This window comes from Condylura cristata, unplaced genomic scaffold, assembly GCF_000260355.1.
Source record: "Condylura cristata isolate star-nosed mole 26May11 unplaced genomic scaffold, ConCri1.0 scaffold00008, whole genome shotgun sequence".
Classification (NCBI taxonomy): Eukaryota; Metazoa; Chordata; class Mammalia; order Eulipotyphla; family Talpidae; genus Condylura; species Condylura cristata.
Window position 1 is genome coordinate 46,551,959 of NW_004567109.1, and position 16,349 is coordinate 46,568,307.

Genomic DNA, 16,349 nt, shown 5'->3' on the forward strand with positions numbered 1-16,349 from the left:
TTCAGCATATTGCAAAATATTGTAGTTTACATCTACAAGATTTCTTCAAAAATAGTTTACTTTTATTTTAAAAATCAGTTATCTGAATGTTTTAAGTATTTATACTTGGCAAAAAGATAAGAGAATCAACAGGAAATAATCTGTTCCCTAATGGCTTGTAGCAAAGTGTTGCCTGATTTAAAAGAGAGTTTTATAGGTAGGTCTATTTAGAAAAAGACAGATGTTGGGCCTCCCTGGTGATGCACAGTTTAAAGACAGCACTATCAAACTATCGCCACTGAAGCACGGATTTCGATCCCTGATCCTCAGCAGCCAATGAACTAATCCACAAGGCACAGCAGACCTCTCCTGTCTCACCCACTGCTTCCCTCAGCAGTGTATTTCAGTAAGTCAGCCTGTTCTGCTCCCCACTCTGTCTCTGGTGAATCCTCTCACCACCCCACCCCTCTGCACCTCTTGCCTACACCCCAGTTATACTATAAATAAATAAATCTTTGAAAACAAAAAGCAAAAAGATGACAAGGAAAAATGTAAAGGTAGGAAGATAGCTTAAAGGTCATATTGTAACAGGGTGGTCCCCAGGAAAAGGGGAAGTTCCAGGTTCCCTGCCCCACCCAGAAGGAGGGTGGAGCTGAGCAGAGAAAAGAAGAAGAGAGGAGAGAATAGGAGGAAGGAAGCCAGATGGAGAGCTGAAGGAGACCCAAGGAAGCCACATGGAGCAGCAAGCATGTGATGAAGAAACCGTGTCTATTTCTTAGCCCTGGACTGGTTGAAAGAGATGTGGGTGAGAGATCCATGGGGAGGTGACTATGGCAGTGTTTATATTGATTTTGATTTTGCTCTTTCCCTCCCAGACTTGTCTGGCCATTTCTGACCCTTTTCTATGGGTCCCACCCAGCCAGAAGGTGCTTTAGTCTTGTGGCCGGCTTTCAGGCCTTGCTCTGGGCCAATCCCTTTTGGGTTGACTTTTGCCCACAAGAGGATGGGTAACTTCAGGTGTTTGATTTAGAAATTATATTCCTTGTCATCCGTATTGTATACACTGTACTAAAGTTCCTTTTCATTAAAGTCTTACAGATTTTGTCTTGATGCGGCAGATGGCAGAACCTATTTAGAGCAGACAGGTTTGGGGGTTCAGGAGTACCCCATCCCTGCCCTGTAACAATATCAAAACGTATATCTTCTCATTTTTGTGACTCAGAAATGGCATGTAAAAATAACAGTGCACAAAAACACTTTGCCCATAAGATTCTCCTTACGCAAAAAGTAAATAAGCAAACAAAAAGAAATTTATTTGCTCATGGAGTCAAAGGAAGATAGCTAGAATCAGGAATGCAATTATTATTAGCACCACTGTTTAAATACTACTTCTCTCATGATATCTGCAGCACTCTTTTCTTGATATTGTCATCTTAAAGTTTTCTTCAAGGGTACAGCTCCTAGTTTTAAATATTTCCCAAAATGGGTTTATAATCTTTACCTGGGTTAAATGCCTGCCCCAAAGCATTCAGCCAGGGACTCAAGGTCATGAAGAACAGAGCAGCTCCAGTTATGTGGATAAGTGGAATGGAAGTTTATGAGGGAAAAAAAAAATCAATACTGGCTTAAAGACTGAATCAGAAATTTTCTGATGGGCCAGAAGAGGAAGGGCTTTCTAATCTGAGGCAACAAAGTCACATCAGCAAGAGACAACATGCTGGATTTGAAAGCCTGCAATGGTCTGTATTAGAGAAGTATTACTGAAGGAGGACTCCCACAACAGACTAGACAGAAAAGGCAGAATGTTAGTAATCTCTATTAAGAGAATTATTCCTTACAGAGATAACATGAAGAATTTTGAGAAAGGAAACTTGATGAAATTCTTATTTTGATAACAATGACTGGCATAAAGTAGAGGAAGACTATTCCAGAATTCAGAGAAAGGAAGGAAAAAGCCAAGTGGACATTACTATTTGAGCTGTTAGAAGATGAACTTAACAGAATTTCAGTTGACAGTAGAGGGGCTGGAATGTGAGACGCTTCCTCTGTACAGACACTCTTCGTTCTTACTTAAATTATTTTGATATTTCTTTCACTCTTACTTAAATTATTTTGAGAGTCTTTCTGATTCTCATCTCAGTCTCCTCATGCAAAGACATATTTCTGGACCCAACTCTAATACACACATTCAATCAGGCAACACTTCAATGACTTCTTGTTGCCACAGAACTCTTTCTCTTACCAAGGAGCTAGGATTTGATAGACAAATTGCTTAGAGTGCAGTATCTAAATAGCTTGCGCTTATTTAAACCAGAGATCACCTTGCTTGCCTCATACTACTTCCTCAAGGCATTAGTTTGACCCAAATTGGTCCTCCTACCTCATCTTTTGTTATACCTAATCAAATATACTGCCCTTAAGCTGTTTTAATTTATATCCCATTTTCCAGAAGGTAAAACCTTTGCTTATACATCTCCCATTTAGAGCTACTTGCTCTAACCCTAAGTAAACAATGCCCCTTTGACTTTTGCCCATTGTTCTCTGTCTGAAAAAAACTTCCTTCAACTTTTCCAGGCTATTAGGTCCTTCCATGCCTCAGCATATTCTTCCATGAGGCCATACTGCTGATTAGAAACATCAATAAAATCAGATATAGCTAGTCAGTTCTGTTACATTTGACCTTGGTGACTAAGGCAAGTGGCCCACGCCTAAATGTTGACTTTTTTCTATAGAACTCTTTTGTGGTTTCCTCAAAACTGCCCCCTAGTCAGAGACCTCTCATTGTTTCATTTCCTAACTCTGGGAGGGGAAACTTGTGGTTAACCATTGGATGGTTCACTTAACTCCTGGTTTACTACAACGTCTGGGCCCTCCCTGGTGTTAAAGCACAGCACTATGAACTATGAAGCTATTGCAACCACTGCAGCACAAGTTCGAACTTCAGCCAAGGACCTGACCCACATGGCGCGCCAGACCTCTCCTGACCCACCTGCTGCTCCCCTCAGCAGTGTACTTCCTCAGTCTGCCTGTTGTGCTTCCCACTCTGTCTCTGGTGAGTCCTTTCACCCCCGCACCTCTGGCCCCTACCCGAGTTCTATATACTTAAATAAATAAATCATTAAAAAAAATACAACACTTAAAATAATTCAAGTATGATTACCCTCTGTGACAGTCCTATGCCAAGCCAACAGTTAAACCTGCAAACTTGCAGGTACAGGCCACATACACAGCAGCCCTCGTTATCTGCTCTGCTATAAAAGGTCTCCATGAATAGTCTATTGTCTAGACTTTTCCAGTGACATAAACAACTAAGCACTGCAATTCACTTGTCTGAGTTCCTTAAAACCTATTCACTTGGCTAAAGTAGCATAGGGTTGGATAAGCACTCTTGGGGAAGAGGAAAGAAAATGCATAGTATTCTAGAAAACCGACTCTTAGACACTTACATCCTCTGATCTTCTTTGATTATTTTTTCCATATAATTCTCTGGAATAGTATAGGACTAAGGATTACTTAATACACTTCACATTCTTTAGGTTGCCCTGAGTGTATGGTCTAGTATCTTTTTTTCTTTTTTTAATGTTCAGCATACTTGCCACCTATTTTATTTTTCTCAGTTTTGAGCTTCTGCCAAAAGGCACAGAAACGTCCCTCTTAATGTGCCAAATAGCTTGGAAATATGTGCCAGGATTGTACTATGCTCTTAACCATTTTTTGACCATACTCATTTGACATTGTTTTATAGAGATTTATTTATTTATGCATACAAGATCTGGGGTGCAGGCCAGACATGTGGAGGGTGAAAGGATTCACCAGAGGCAGTATGGAGAGCAAAACAGGCAGATTGACTGAAATACACTGCTAAGGGGATCAGGGGGCGAGACAGGAGAGGTCTGCTGTGCCACGTGGTTAGGTCCCTGGCTGGAGATTGAACTTGTGCTGCAGTGTCTGTAGAGACCTCCATAGTGCTCTTAGTCTTAACCCCTTGTGCCACCAGTGAGGATCCCTCATTTGACACTTTTTTTAAAAGATTTATTTATTTATGCATACAGAGCTGGGGTACAGGCCAGAGGTGCAGGGGTGGTGAGATGATTCACCAGAGACAGAATGGGGAGCAGAACAGGCAGATCGACAAAACACACTGCTGAGGGGAGCAGCGGGCAGGTCAGGAGAAGTCTGCTGGGCCATATGGATCACCTCCGGGGTGGGGATTGAACTCATACTGAAGTGGCTGAGGCTAGCTTGTAGTGCTGAGTCCTAACCCATTGCGATACCAGGGAGGGCCCTCATTTGAAATTTTGGCGAGACTTGTGGACCGCATTCTCAAGTAATGTTTCTATATGCATAAAATATATATATAAGATTACAAGATAGCAATTATATTGAAATAGTTTTATGCTCTTATTCCATGAAAGTAGAAGTAACCCAAGTCAAACATTTACATAAGAACTTTAGGGCTTTACAGATATTACTACATGTATTTCCCTCACACCCCACTGAAGAAACTGAGGCATAAAGAAGGTAGGTACATTGCCTAAGAACTCACACATAGTAAGTAGCAGAGAAAAGATTCAAATCCTGGCAATTTGATTCCACAGCATTGTTCTAATATGATGCATATATACGTACCCAAATTCATTAACATTTCGTTCAGCAAATACCTCAATATTTGGACAGTAGAAACAATTAATATTACTCCCATGAATTTCAGTCTCTGGTGAATATTACGTGATGACTGGTTATCTGGGATGAAGAATGGACCTGTAGAATTAATCCAAATTCCTTTTTTTCTTTCTTTTTTTTCCAGTTCAAGATAGATAACCATAAGATTTGCTGCTGCATCCATATGGAATAGCCTGTCCTTATTTTTAAGCCACTGTTTGTTTGGTTTTCCTTTGCTGGAAGCTAACAACTTCCTAATTGATTCACCCAATAATGATTAAGATTAAATATCCTGTCAATTGAGGAGAGGGGATGCTTGGAGCAAATTACACTGATTTAGAAAAATAAGTAGAATATTATATTTCTTTTTCTCCAGTTAAAGAGTAAACTAAAACTCAATGAACAATATTTCTCTCATGATGTTTATTGTGAAATTAACGCAGATAATGTTCTTAGAAAGTTTCTTTAGCTGGTAGTCATTACTGTTCTGTTCTTCCCATTAGGCTGCTTGGCAGTTGCAGGAAGCGAGATGGAAGCAGCAGAATGCTTGGGGAATAAACGAAAGAGCTTTACAGGTTCCAGGTTCTTCACATGTCAAAGGCTCTACATAACTGTACAAGTGCAAAATATTTTTACATAAAACTCAATCTGTGTATTTTATGTTACTAATCATCTACTAATGTCACATGGGTATTGGCTAATTCTTCCTATTTTCTACTTGACAAAAGGGTAATCTGGAAAAGGAACATTCTTGTTTTGCAGATAGTAACATTTGCCCTTACATGTTAACTATAGTTACAAATTTATTTTGACTTTCACCACAAATATATGCAGCGATTGTAATTTTAAAAGTTGCAGTTCTGATGGAATGTTTTATCCCAAAACTGCTCATAGAGAAAGCATTTTTTTGTTTTCTCCCTGACCCCCAGTTCTGCTTCTTTAGTTCAATGAATATCAGAAAGAATTCAGAAGTGAGTAGCCTACCTAACCCCTTATAGGTGACCATATTCACATAATCTTTGGTTTTCCAATTCAATCAGAAACATGAAGAAAAACTAAAGACAAATGAAATTAATAATAAGTTCATCATCCATACAGGGCTGGGATGCCTCTTAACATTCATTTGTGTAGGGGTTGAGTGTCTACAGTACAAGTTCTTCACTTAGGATCCACAGATTGGTGTTCAGTCGTCTGAATTAATATAAAAAAAAACTTAAAAAGTGTTTTATTTTCTTTTAATAATTTGCAAGCGTATCTGTACATTTTTCTGTAAGAAAGTACTTATAGTCTTCACCAGATTTACAGAATGGTCCCAAATTCCTCAAAAGGTTAAAAACTACGATATTATTTCCTGACAGCATTTTAAAAGGATACAATATACAACAGGCAAGACGGGAGCCTGTACCCTAAATAAAAATGGCGGGATGTGCTTCACACGTGGCCCCTCACGCAGAAAGCCAGAAGGCCCCCGCCACTTTCTCTCCACCTTCCCACTCCTGACCCCGGAAGGACTCCGCCCGGGCGGCCAAGCTGCCACTCAGTGCCCGGCAGCCGTGGGGACGCAGGCGTGGGCCTGCTGCACCTGCCAGGGATCGAGGTACGCGGGTGCAGGGCAGCCGCAGGGACGGGTGGGGTCTGGATGGCCGCAGGGCCGAGGGGCGGGGCATCGATTCTGGCGCCGGCCTTGGTCGTCGGCACTTTCAGTGCTGGGTAGATGAATGAAAGTCCAGGGGCATCCCACGCTGGAGGGAGGCCCGCGGGCAGCGCTGAATCAGGCTGGGCTGGTGACCCCTGAGAACCAAATCGAGCTTCTGGGTGGTGGAATCGAGAGGGAACTCCCGTTTCTGGTGCTTTTAGTAAAGAAAATCCAGGATCGGAGAGGAGAGAAGAGCAGTGGCGGGGGATCTTTGGTGCAGTCTGAGTTTGTGCTTGAATGCTTGTGATTTCAGCCGAGTGGTTTTTAGATGACAAATGTTACATTGTACTGAAGGTGCTTTAAGAGAAAATTTAGCAACTGGGCGATTGTGGCGTCGGACCCTTCTGTAAATAAAGTTCAACATCCATTTTCTGGAAGGAGGACGCCAAGAAATCTTGGCTCTTGCACACACCTTTATGGTTATTTTGCCGTCATTACAACTAAGCATTTTGATTGTGTCTAAAGTATCTCCTCAATGTTAGGTTGTGTAGATTTTTGCTGCACGGCAAGTTTTCTGGAATTTTTGCTTGGCTTACGAAGTTCAAGTTATAGAATCGAATTTACGATGTTTAAGAAATGAACTCCGTTTTTGACACGTATTGTTAACTTTCTAGTGGTGAGAATGGAAAGAAGTGAGTAATATTACATAATAGAGTATTTTTGATGATGTTTTAGACCCCTCTCTAACCAATTTGAGTAGCTGTGAAACTACCTTCATGTTTAATAAACTTATAAATGTATACGTTTATTATGAATTTATTATTCGTAATAAAATATCATACGTAATAATAATAAATTCATAATAACTTATGAAAGTAACTGAAATGACTTTTGGAAAAGATGTCCAACGAATGATTGAGGTATCACTTCCTAACTGATTTTAAATGAAGGCAAACGAGGTAGTTAGAATGCAAAGTAGAGATCTATCAAAAAATTTAAACTGCAACAATTGAGTGGTCTTGTGTTTAAAAATTTAGAACCTTCGATTATGGAGAAATTTGCTTTGGGTTAATTGAATTTTTCTCTTTCTAAAATATAATATGCACACTGATATTATATTTAATGCATTAGCAACGATGGTTTGATATAAAATCTGTTTAGTTACCAAAAATGTTTCTCAAAGAGGAGTTGTCAATTTAGGGGGGAAGAATACAAATATTTTTTCCTCTTTGTAGTGTAGTATTTTTAAAAAGTAACAAGTGTAGATGATGATTTAAAAAATCAAATATTTAAGAATGGAAATAATGTTATATAGTCATATAATTAAACAATGAAATGATGATAATATGATGAAAAGTACTGGTTCCTCACCTAACCTAACTACACCTTTAATCTCATTTCCTAGAAGATCCATTTTTCACTGGTTTAGTTGTTTCTTCATGGTTTTCTTTGTATTTTTCAATAATACATCTCTATCATAGTTTGTTGATTCAATTAAGTATACTTTAATTAGAACTAATTATACTGAAACTAAAAGTTGTCATTAGAACATAAAGGGGGAAATTAAATTGACACTGTCATTAACATAGAATAAAGTAAATACTAGTTAGCAATACTCCACCTTAAGAAGTATAGTAAGTCCTCTTTGCTTTTGAAAATGGAGAGTTGAAGCAAAACCACTTGTAAGGGAAGTAGGTTCTTGAATAATGCCATTTAGTTCAAAGTGCACTGAGATTTTTTTCCCCCTTTATAACAAAATGACCTTTACGGAGACCATATTGTTATTGGAGGACTTAGTGTATGACTGTGTTTGACTCAAAAAGAATACTATTCATTCAGATTGTCTGGACAAGGGAGGATACTAAGAGTTGTTTACTGGTGTCTAGAAAAAGAAAGCAGAGAGATGAAGGGAAGATAGCAAATAAGCTTTTATGGAGAGATTGCTCATGAATTTTATTTTCTTTGTATAATGTTTATATAGCATTACCCAATAAAAAGAAATATTAAATGTGGCAGCAAAACAATATCACAATTACTTAACATATGTGTGATTTTTTTTGAAGATCTTTTAAAATGGGTCAGATAGAAAATAAAGGTAAGAGTTTTGAAGCTCAGTGAACTGTCAGGTTTCTTTCTAGGCCCAGAATGATTTTAGATTCCTTTTAGCACTGCTTTTCTCCCCCATTATTTATTTATTTTTTAAAAGATTTTATTTATTTATACATACAAGAACTGGGGCGTAGGCCAGAGGTGGGGCGCAGGGTAAGCAGATTCACCAGAGACTGAGTGGGGAGCAGAACAGGCAAATCTACTGAAATACACTGCTGAGGGGAGCAGTGGGCAAGACAGGAGTGGTCTGCTGCACTATGTGCATCACCTCGCTGGTGGGAGATGGAATTTGTGCTTGCAGTGACTAAGGATAGTTTTATAGTACTGAGACTTAGCCTCTAGCAGCACCAGGGTGAATTATTTAAAAGGAGATGATTTGGAAGATATGGATTTTAAATTACTTCTAAAAGCAGAAACATGTAATCAGAAACAAGTGTAGAGTAAACAGAGATCTTTGTGGCTAATGTTATTCTGTTTCATTTAATAAAGATTAGAAGAGGAGTCATGTCAGAAGAAACAGTTAAGGAATCACAGTTTTCCTTGAAGACAGCGGTGCTAAGAGTGTTTGATCTTCCTCTGTCTTGGTATTATTCGCTCTCCCAGGTAAACATATGAGACAAACATAAGGTCTAATAATAGCTATATTGCCTAGAGAATCTTTTGTTTGTAGTATTTTAATTTCAATGGAAGTTTTAGATGGCCCAGTCGTGTAAATTTTTTTATAATATAGTAGTTTATTTTTACATCATTTTGTGCCTTTTTCCATCTCAGTTGTAATCCCCGAGAGTCAGTCATGTAAATTAATTTAAAATTTATGTACTAGGTTTTTATTTATTTCATGGGGATTTTAAAATCTTATGACTCTTAAATGGAGATTATGTTATGTTAAAAATTTTCCTTAAATGAATTTACATAGTCTATTACAGTTATTTTGAACAAATCATATTTTGTGAATAAATCTGTTAGATTATAGTCCTTTAATTTCCGTTTTGCTTTATTATGAGAAAATATACATATCATAAAAGTGATCATTTTAATGATTTTAAATGTAATAATTCAGTAGCGTTAGTTATAGTCACACTGTTGTACAACCTATCATAGAGCTGATTTCAGTTGCAAAAGTGAAACTCTACTGCAATTAAACAGCAACTCTCCCTCCCACCAGCCTTTGTTAGCCACTATTGTACTTTCTAGCTCTATGAATTTGACTACTCATGGTACCTCATGAGCAAATCATACACTGTCTTTTTGTACCTGGCTTATTTTACTTAACATGTTATAAAGGTGCACACATTTTATAATATATGTCAGAATTTCCTTCCTTTTCCAGGTTGAATAACCTGCTGTTGCCTCTATATACCACATTTAGTTTATCCATCACAGGATACTTGAGTTGTTTCAATCCCTTGTGACACCAGGGAGACCCTAATTCAGATAGATATAATTTCATGAATTAATCATTATTATATTGTGGGACTGAATTATTTTGTGCTCTGTTGGATTTTTGTGTGTGTAATATTTACCTGAGAACTTCACAGTAGTGAATAATAAATTAGTACATTTTTTTCTTGTGTTTAAAGTTGAATTTGGCTAGTTGCATTTAGAAGAGTAAAATAATATTCTCTTGATTAGCTTAATGGTAAGTTTAGTTCTTACATTTTTAAGTGATCAAATAAAATATTTTTTTTCAATTTAATTATATCTTTTTCAGATCAAATTTTCCCCAGTGGCTCGAAAATTGTTTGTGGTAACCGCAGTGAGTGCTGTATCTGTAATTTTTCTGGCCCATCACTTTAAAAGAAGACGTGGAAAAAAGAAAGGAAAAATATTACCATGGGAACCAGAGCACCTAATACTTGAATACACTAAAAGATCAGCATCAGAGAAAGGTATGTGGAAATAGCTGAATTAAGTCTAAAAAGGAATTTTGTGGGTAAATCATAAATGAGAAAACAGTGACTTCATTGTTTTAGTCATGAAATTTTCTTTTCTTGGTTGTTAATTCACAAGTAATACAAATAATAAGTTTTGGGAAGATTAGAAAATACAGACAAGTAAATGGAAAAAAATAGTACTTGAAATTCTGTTGCTTAGAAGTAACTATCCATTTGTATTTGCATTTAAATATGAGATATAACATTTATCATAATATAGAAGTAAATAATTTATATGTTACAATAATGTCTTCTGTCATTTGCCTTAAAAATAATTAACAATGTGTAAGAATATCTTTCCAGGTTAATTAATATATCTCTATGTTTTCTGTTTTAATATTTACTTTAACTTTGTACACATACATTCTTAATTTATTTAACCAATTCTCTATTGTTCCCTCTAGGGCATGTATCTTTACTTATATTTGTCTGTTTATTTCTTTAGTATATAAAATTCAAGAAATAGAATTGCTGGCCTTTAAAGGATCTGTGGCATTTGTTAAAGATATGGTATATATTATAATATTAATAATTATATGTTGAGCATGCTGGATTTATTTTTTTAAATGTATTACTTAGTGTATTATTTGCTATTGTGATTAATTTATCCAGTACATAATTAATAAATGAGTGTTTTGTGCCACTGCAATGAACACTATAAAAATAATGATGGTTCTCACTGAGATTTTTATTAGATCTCAATTCAGTGCTAAATGTCATATAATCACTGCATTATTTAACCTTCATAGCAACCTGTAATTTAAGACTATAATCCTATGTTATTGTTCTGTAAGGGAGCAAATTCTGCCTCCCCAAGTCATGTCATTGGCAAGAGGTTTATTTAATGGGAGGTACTCTGAAAATGGGGTGAAGACTGTTTTTGATATTTATATCTGAACTTCTCTCTGTAGGAGTCTATTCCCAGAGAACTAGTTCCTTTATCTCTTTCCTGGAAGTATCTAACTGACTTGCCTTTTCTTCCTCAACTTTGTCTTAGCTAAACTATTTAAAATATCATCTAAAACCATGCGAGAATGTTACTCAGTCTTCCTGAGTCTCTCCCAAGAATATAGGAGGTATACATGCTATTACTAAACTTTTATATGGCTTTTCCCCTTATCTGTTTGTCTGATATTTATTTGATTATTTGCCTGCCTAGAAGAACCCAGAGAGGTACTAGATGATACCCTTTGTGTCCCGATAGTTCCCATTTTATACATAAAGAACATTGAATGTAGAAAAATAAGTGACTGCTTGCTCAAGTTCATATAACTAACAAGTGCTAGAATTTAAAGAAGTGTCTTAACTCCTGCATTAAGATAAAACTACAACACATTTTTCTGCCCTAAATGAATGGATGATGGTTAAGAGAGACAAATATAAAAAACTAATTACTATATTACTATGTGGAGACAGTAAAAATATACCTGCTGTGAGGCAGCATGCTAGTTTCATTCTTTTTTTTTGTATGTGGCAGTCCAGTTCTCTGAGCACCATTTATCAAACAGAGTTGTCCTTGTTCTGTTGCATATTCTTTGCTCCTTTGTCATAGATTAGTTGTCCATATAGATACAGTTAAAATTTAATTTAGGAATAAAAAGTGTTTGTATTTTATTGAATTTATAGTTTGGAGGTTCTTAATTGCCAGTATTTTTTTTATTACAATAGGTTATTCAACTATTGCCCTGACTAATTAGTTGAATATTTTATTTTTCACTTTAGGAGCAGAGTTTCCAAATATTAAAAAAATTATATAGAGATGTCGATTTTCAGAAATGGGGGACATTTAATAATTTACACAGTTAAATGCAATGTGTTTTAAAATTAACTTTCTGAATGAATATAGTATATATATATATTTTTTTAAATTTTATCTAAAATTAATCATTGGTGTTTACTATTAATGTGTTTGATAGGTTCAAGTTGTTCCAGTAGTAGACAGAATTTGACATTATCTTTAAGTTCTGCCAAAGACAAAGGATCTCAATCTTACAACTATGTTAATGGAGGACTTTTCAGCAAATATTCAGGTTCTGCGCAGAGTTTGGCCTCTGTAAGTAAAGAAAAAAATATTTTTCTTAAATTTGTTTCTATTTCTATTGTTTTCTGTTGTAGTCAATGTCATACTAATATTGGGCAAACTGAGGAGTAACCCAGTACCCAAACTTGTATGTTCCAAGTGGGTTTTGCCATCTACCACATAAAGACAAAATATTCTTAGTGTGTAAAAGAGAAGAAATTTAGTAGAATTACTGTACGTAGAAAGAAAAGAAAGGCTAAACTTTTCCTAGTAAAACAACACCAAGTTACCCATCCCCTGTTGGTAAATGTCCAGCCAAACAGGCTGAATTTCTGAGGCCTGAAAATTTGCCACAAATGTAAGGCACTTTCTGATGGGAAACCATTGGGAAAAGGCAGAAAGGTTCCAGCACGTCAGTGCTGAAAAGAACAAAATCAAGGTACAAATCAAGACTGTCACTGTCAGTCTCCCAGAGACTGACATCTCTTCCAAATATCTCTTCCAAATATCTGTACATGTTTCAACTCTATGTGTCTCCTTCCATGATCCCAAGTTCCTGGTGAAAGACCAAAGCTGAAAAACAAGCAGAACATCTTCACGTGTCCCTCTGCTCTATGTTCCCTCCAGGTCTTTTCTCTGTGCATACCATTCTTCTCTCCAAAGTCTTTTCTAGCTTCTCCCCTCCTACCCCCCCATTCAGCTCTACCTCTATTAGATGGAGCAGGAACCTGGAGCCTCCCACTTTTCTGGAGATTATACTATTACAATACAGTTAGGATAACTCTAAGTATAGACAGGAATTAAAAAATCATCTGGTTGAGCCAGTTTTCTTTAAACTGTAGAATTGTCCTTTTGTAAATATGTAGTCATTTGGTTCCAGTTTTCTTTACGTGCTGTAATCTCATGGGGTTCTGTGAGAATGATGTTAATGCGGAAGTGTTGCTTCAAAGCTATGCTCTAAGAAAAACTGGAAGATGCAGCCAAACTTTATATGAAGTTGCTAAGATGAACTGATGATGAACTCACTTAGGTTTAAAAGTATTTGGCTTGCTGAATCCAAGCTCAGAGTTCCTCGCTTCGTTCTTTGGAACATTTACATATTATTGCTTGAATTGAGGAATGAAGTAGTATTTCTTTAAATCTATTATAGTTTAAACAGTTTTTAGATAGGATTATTTTTAATATTCTACTAAAGACAAGGCAAAAATGTACAATGATAAATGTACATTGTACATTTATCAATTTGATCTTTGAATATGAAATTGATCTTTGGAATTCCCCTTCTTAGAGACAACACTGATACGCTTCAAGGAATTGTGCTCTACCACCATGTATATATATATATATATTTTTTTTTAAAGATTTATTTATTTGTACATACAGAACTTGGGTACAGGCCAGAGGCTCAGGGGCGGCGAGAGGCTTCACTGGAGACAGAGCGGGGAGCAGAACAGGCAGATCAACGAAGTACACTGCTGAGGGGAGCAGCGGGCGGGTCAGGAGAGGTCTGCCACGCCATGTGGTCACCTCCGGGGCAGGCGGGAATCGAACTCATGCGGTAGTGGCTTCAGCTTCTTAGTGCAGTGCTTTAACCCGCTGCGCCACCAGGGAGGGCCCATGTATATATATTTAAAAATTAGTTTAGGGAACACCATACTCTGTTCTGTGTCTTCTTACTTCTTTGGAGTATGTATAGCTATCCCATTCTTAAATGCCTGAAAATATGCAGAATTAAAAAATATATATTTATTTACTTACGCATACAGAACTGGGCTACAGGCCAGAGGTGCAGGGGGTGAGAGGATTCACCAGAGACGGAATGGGGAGAACAGGCTGCTAAGGGGAGCAGCGGACAGGCCAGGAGAGGTCTGCCACACCATGTGTGTCACCTCCCTGTCTGAAAATCGAGCTTGTGTTGAAGTGGCTGCAGCCAGCTTCGTAGTGCTGTGCTTTAGCTTGTTGTGCCACCAGGGAGGGCCCAAAATAACTGAATATTAAAGGCAACTCTACAGAAAGAATGTTTAGATCAGAGGCCTCTGTGAAAATGAACAGAATAATGAAGTATATGCCTATTCTGTAGTCTGGACTATATCCGTCAGAGAAGTCCCTCTGTTGTGAATTTTCCCAACTGAAAATGGAAACTATTCTTCTTGACTAGAAGTGAGAAAGGGAGTTTCAAAATGGAACCACTTAAGTACACTTGGCTGTAACCTAGTCATTTCTCTGTTAGCGCTGTGAATGCAGATTTCTGCCTTTTAATTAGTCCCTGAAAGTGAGGGTTATAACAATAGTATGAAGAGAGGGCAGATCTATAAACTGATATAAAGTCTTCTTACAAAAAAGAGATGGCTTCTTGATTTTCAGTTTCAGAAATTATAGGAGTGAAAATTCTACTGGTGAATTTGAACAGAAGAAGAGTTTTGTTGTGGGAAAAATACAGAACTCCTTTTTTGATGTAGTTAGTTTGAGATGCCAGAAGAGCCAACTGTAGCCACCTAATAGGGAGATAAAAAGGTAAGTCTGGTTTTTTCAAAGTGCGTCTGGCTCACTGGACCTTGCTAGGGAAGTAAAGATAATAGAGACCTTACAATTTAATGATTTAGCAGAACATCAATACTGTAATAAGTTCTAAAGAAAAATAAAGCTGCTACCTGAAATCAAGTTGGTTACAATTTATTTTGATTACAATTTATAGGTAAATAGCAAAACAGTAAGCAATATAAAAATAACTGTCTGGTTCTTTAATATAAATGATTACTTCATGTTCATAATATTATGCATTTTTGAGCAAAGTTTAGCATACTTAGTCTTATGACTTCTAAGTTTGAATATAATCAGAAGTAGTTCTCAGAAACTCTATGAATTGTTTTATAAGGAGTAGGATTTACATGAATAATAAATAAATATCAAAGTTCACAAAGCACTGTCACAGAAGAAATTTTGAAGTAACTTTTATCTTAATTTTAGGTCCAGAGTGTCAATTCTTCTCATAGCTGTGCTTGTGGCAATTCTAATTCCTGGGACAAAGCAGATGAAGATGATATTAAACTTGTTAATATTCCTGTGACCACTCCTGAGAACTTATACTTGATGGGTAGGTAAACATGATACAGTTTTAAGACATTATATTCACTTAAAAAAAAAAAGATTTATTTATTTATGCATATAAAAACTGGGGTGTAGGCCAGAGATAAAGGGCATGAGTGGATTTACCAGAGACAGAATGCAGGTGGATTGACTGAAATACACTGCTGAGGAGAGTAGGCAGGGGCAAGACAGGAGAGTGCTGAGTGGGGCTCCAATTCAAGCCTTAGTGCTGAGACTTACCCCCTAGGCCACCAGGGGGCCCCTCGCCCATTTTCTTTTACATATTTTTCATAGATCTACTAAAGTTGAAGTTTTGAAATATTTTTATTTTCCCTGAGTGTTTAGTTATTTTGGTAACTTTTTTTATTTAGGAGAAAATAGGCACATATCTATCATAAAAATGTTCTGTAGCAGGAATATGAAATTCCTAGTTGGAGCCTTTTAGGTGTCTGCTAAAAGTAATAGTCTTGTAGTTTTTTACTGTGGTTCGGTGATATGTCCATCCAAATTCACCAAGTTTGTATCATAGTGATTTAAGATCTATTCTGTTGAGAAAGAAAAATATAAGAAACTTCACTTGAGACTTACATGCCTGTTATTTTTCAGTTTTACAGTTTCTGTAACAGTGAAAATATCTTATCAATCTGGTAGCTTCTTTTCAACTAGTTTTTTCCATTCACTTATCAATTTTCTTTCCAATTTAGGGAGATATTTTGAAAGGTAGTTGTGAAACTATATAAAAATTAGCCATAAAACGGCCCTCCCTGATGGCGCAGCGGGTTAAAGCACAGCACAAAGAAGTTTAAGCCACTTCCGCATGAGTTCGATTCCCGCCTGCCCCCGGAGGAGACCACATGGCGTGGCAGACCTCTCCTGACCCGCCCGCTGCTCCCCTCAGCAGTGTACTTCGTCGATCTGCCTG

General features: G+C 37.0%; 1 protein-coding gene across 2 annotated transcripts in view; it reads left to right on the plus strand.

The window, feature by feature from the left end:
- The first annotated feature begins 6,180 nt into the window (after window positions 1-6,180).
- The window catches only part of FAM73A (family with sequence similarity 73, member A), a 64,618-nt gene continuing 54,449 nt past the window's right edge, over window positions 6,181-16,349 (plus strand). The window contains exons 1-5 of one of the 2 annotated variants that reach the window (XM_012722704.1): window positions 6,181-6,238; window positions 8,876-8,989; window positions 10,098-10,275; window positions 12,237-12,373; window positions 15,308-15,434. In XM_012722704.1, coding sequence (XP_012578158.1) covers window positions 8,891-8,989; window positions 10,098-10,275; window positions 12,237-12,373; window positions 15,308-15,434 — 541 coding nt within the window. In that variant the 5' untranslated portion in view covers window positions 6,181-6,238; window positions 8,876-8,890. Of the gene's footprint in view, window positions 6,239-6,948; window positions 6,970-8,875; window positions 8,990-10,097; window positions 10,276-12,236; window positions 12,374-15,307; window positions 15,435-16,349 lie in introns of those variants that run through there. The other variant, XM_004679138.2, reaches the window with a different exon arrangement.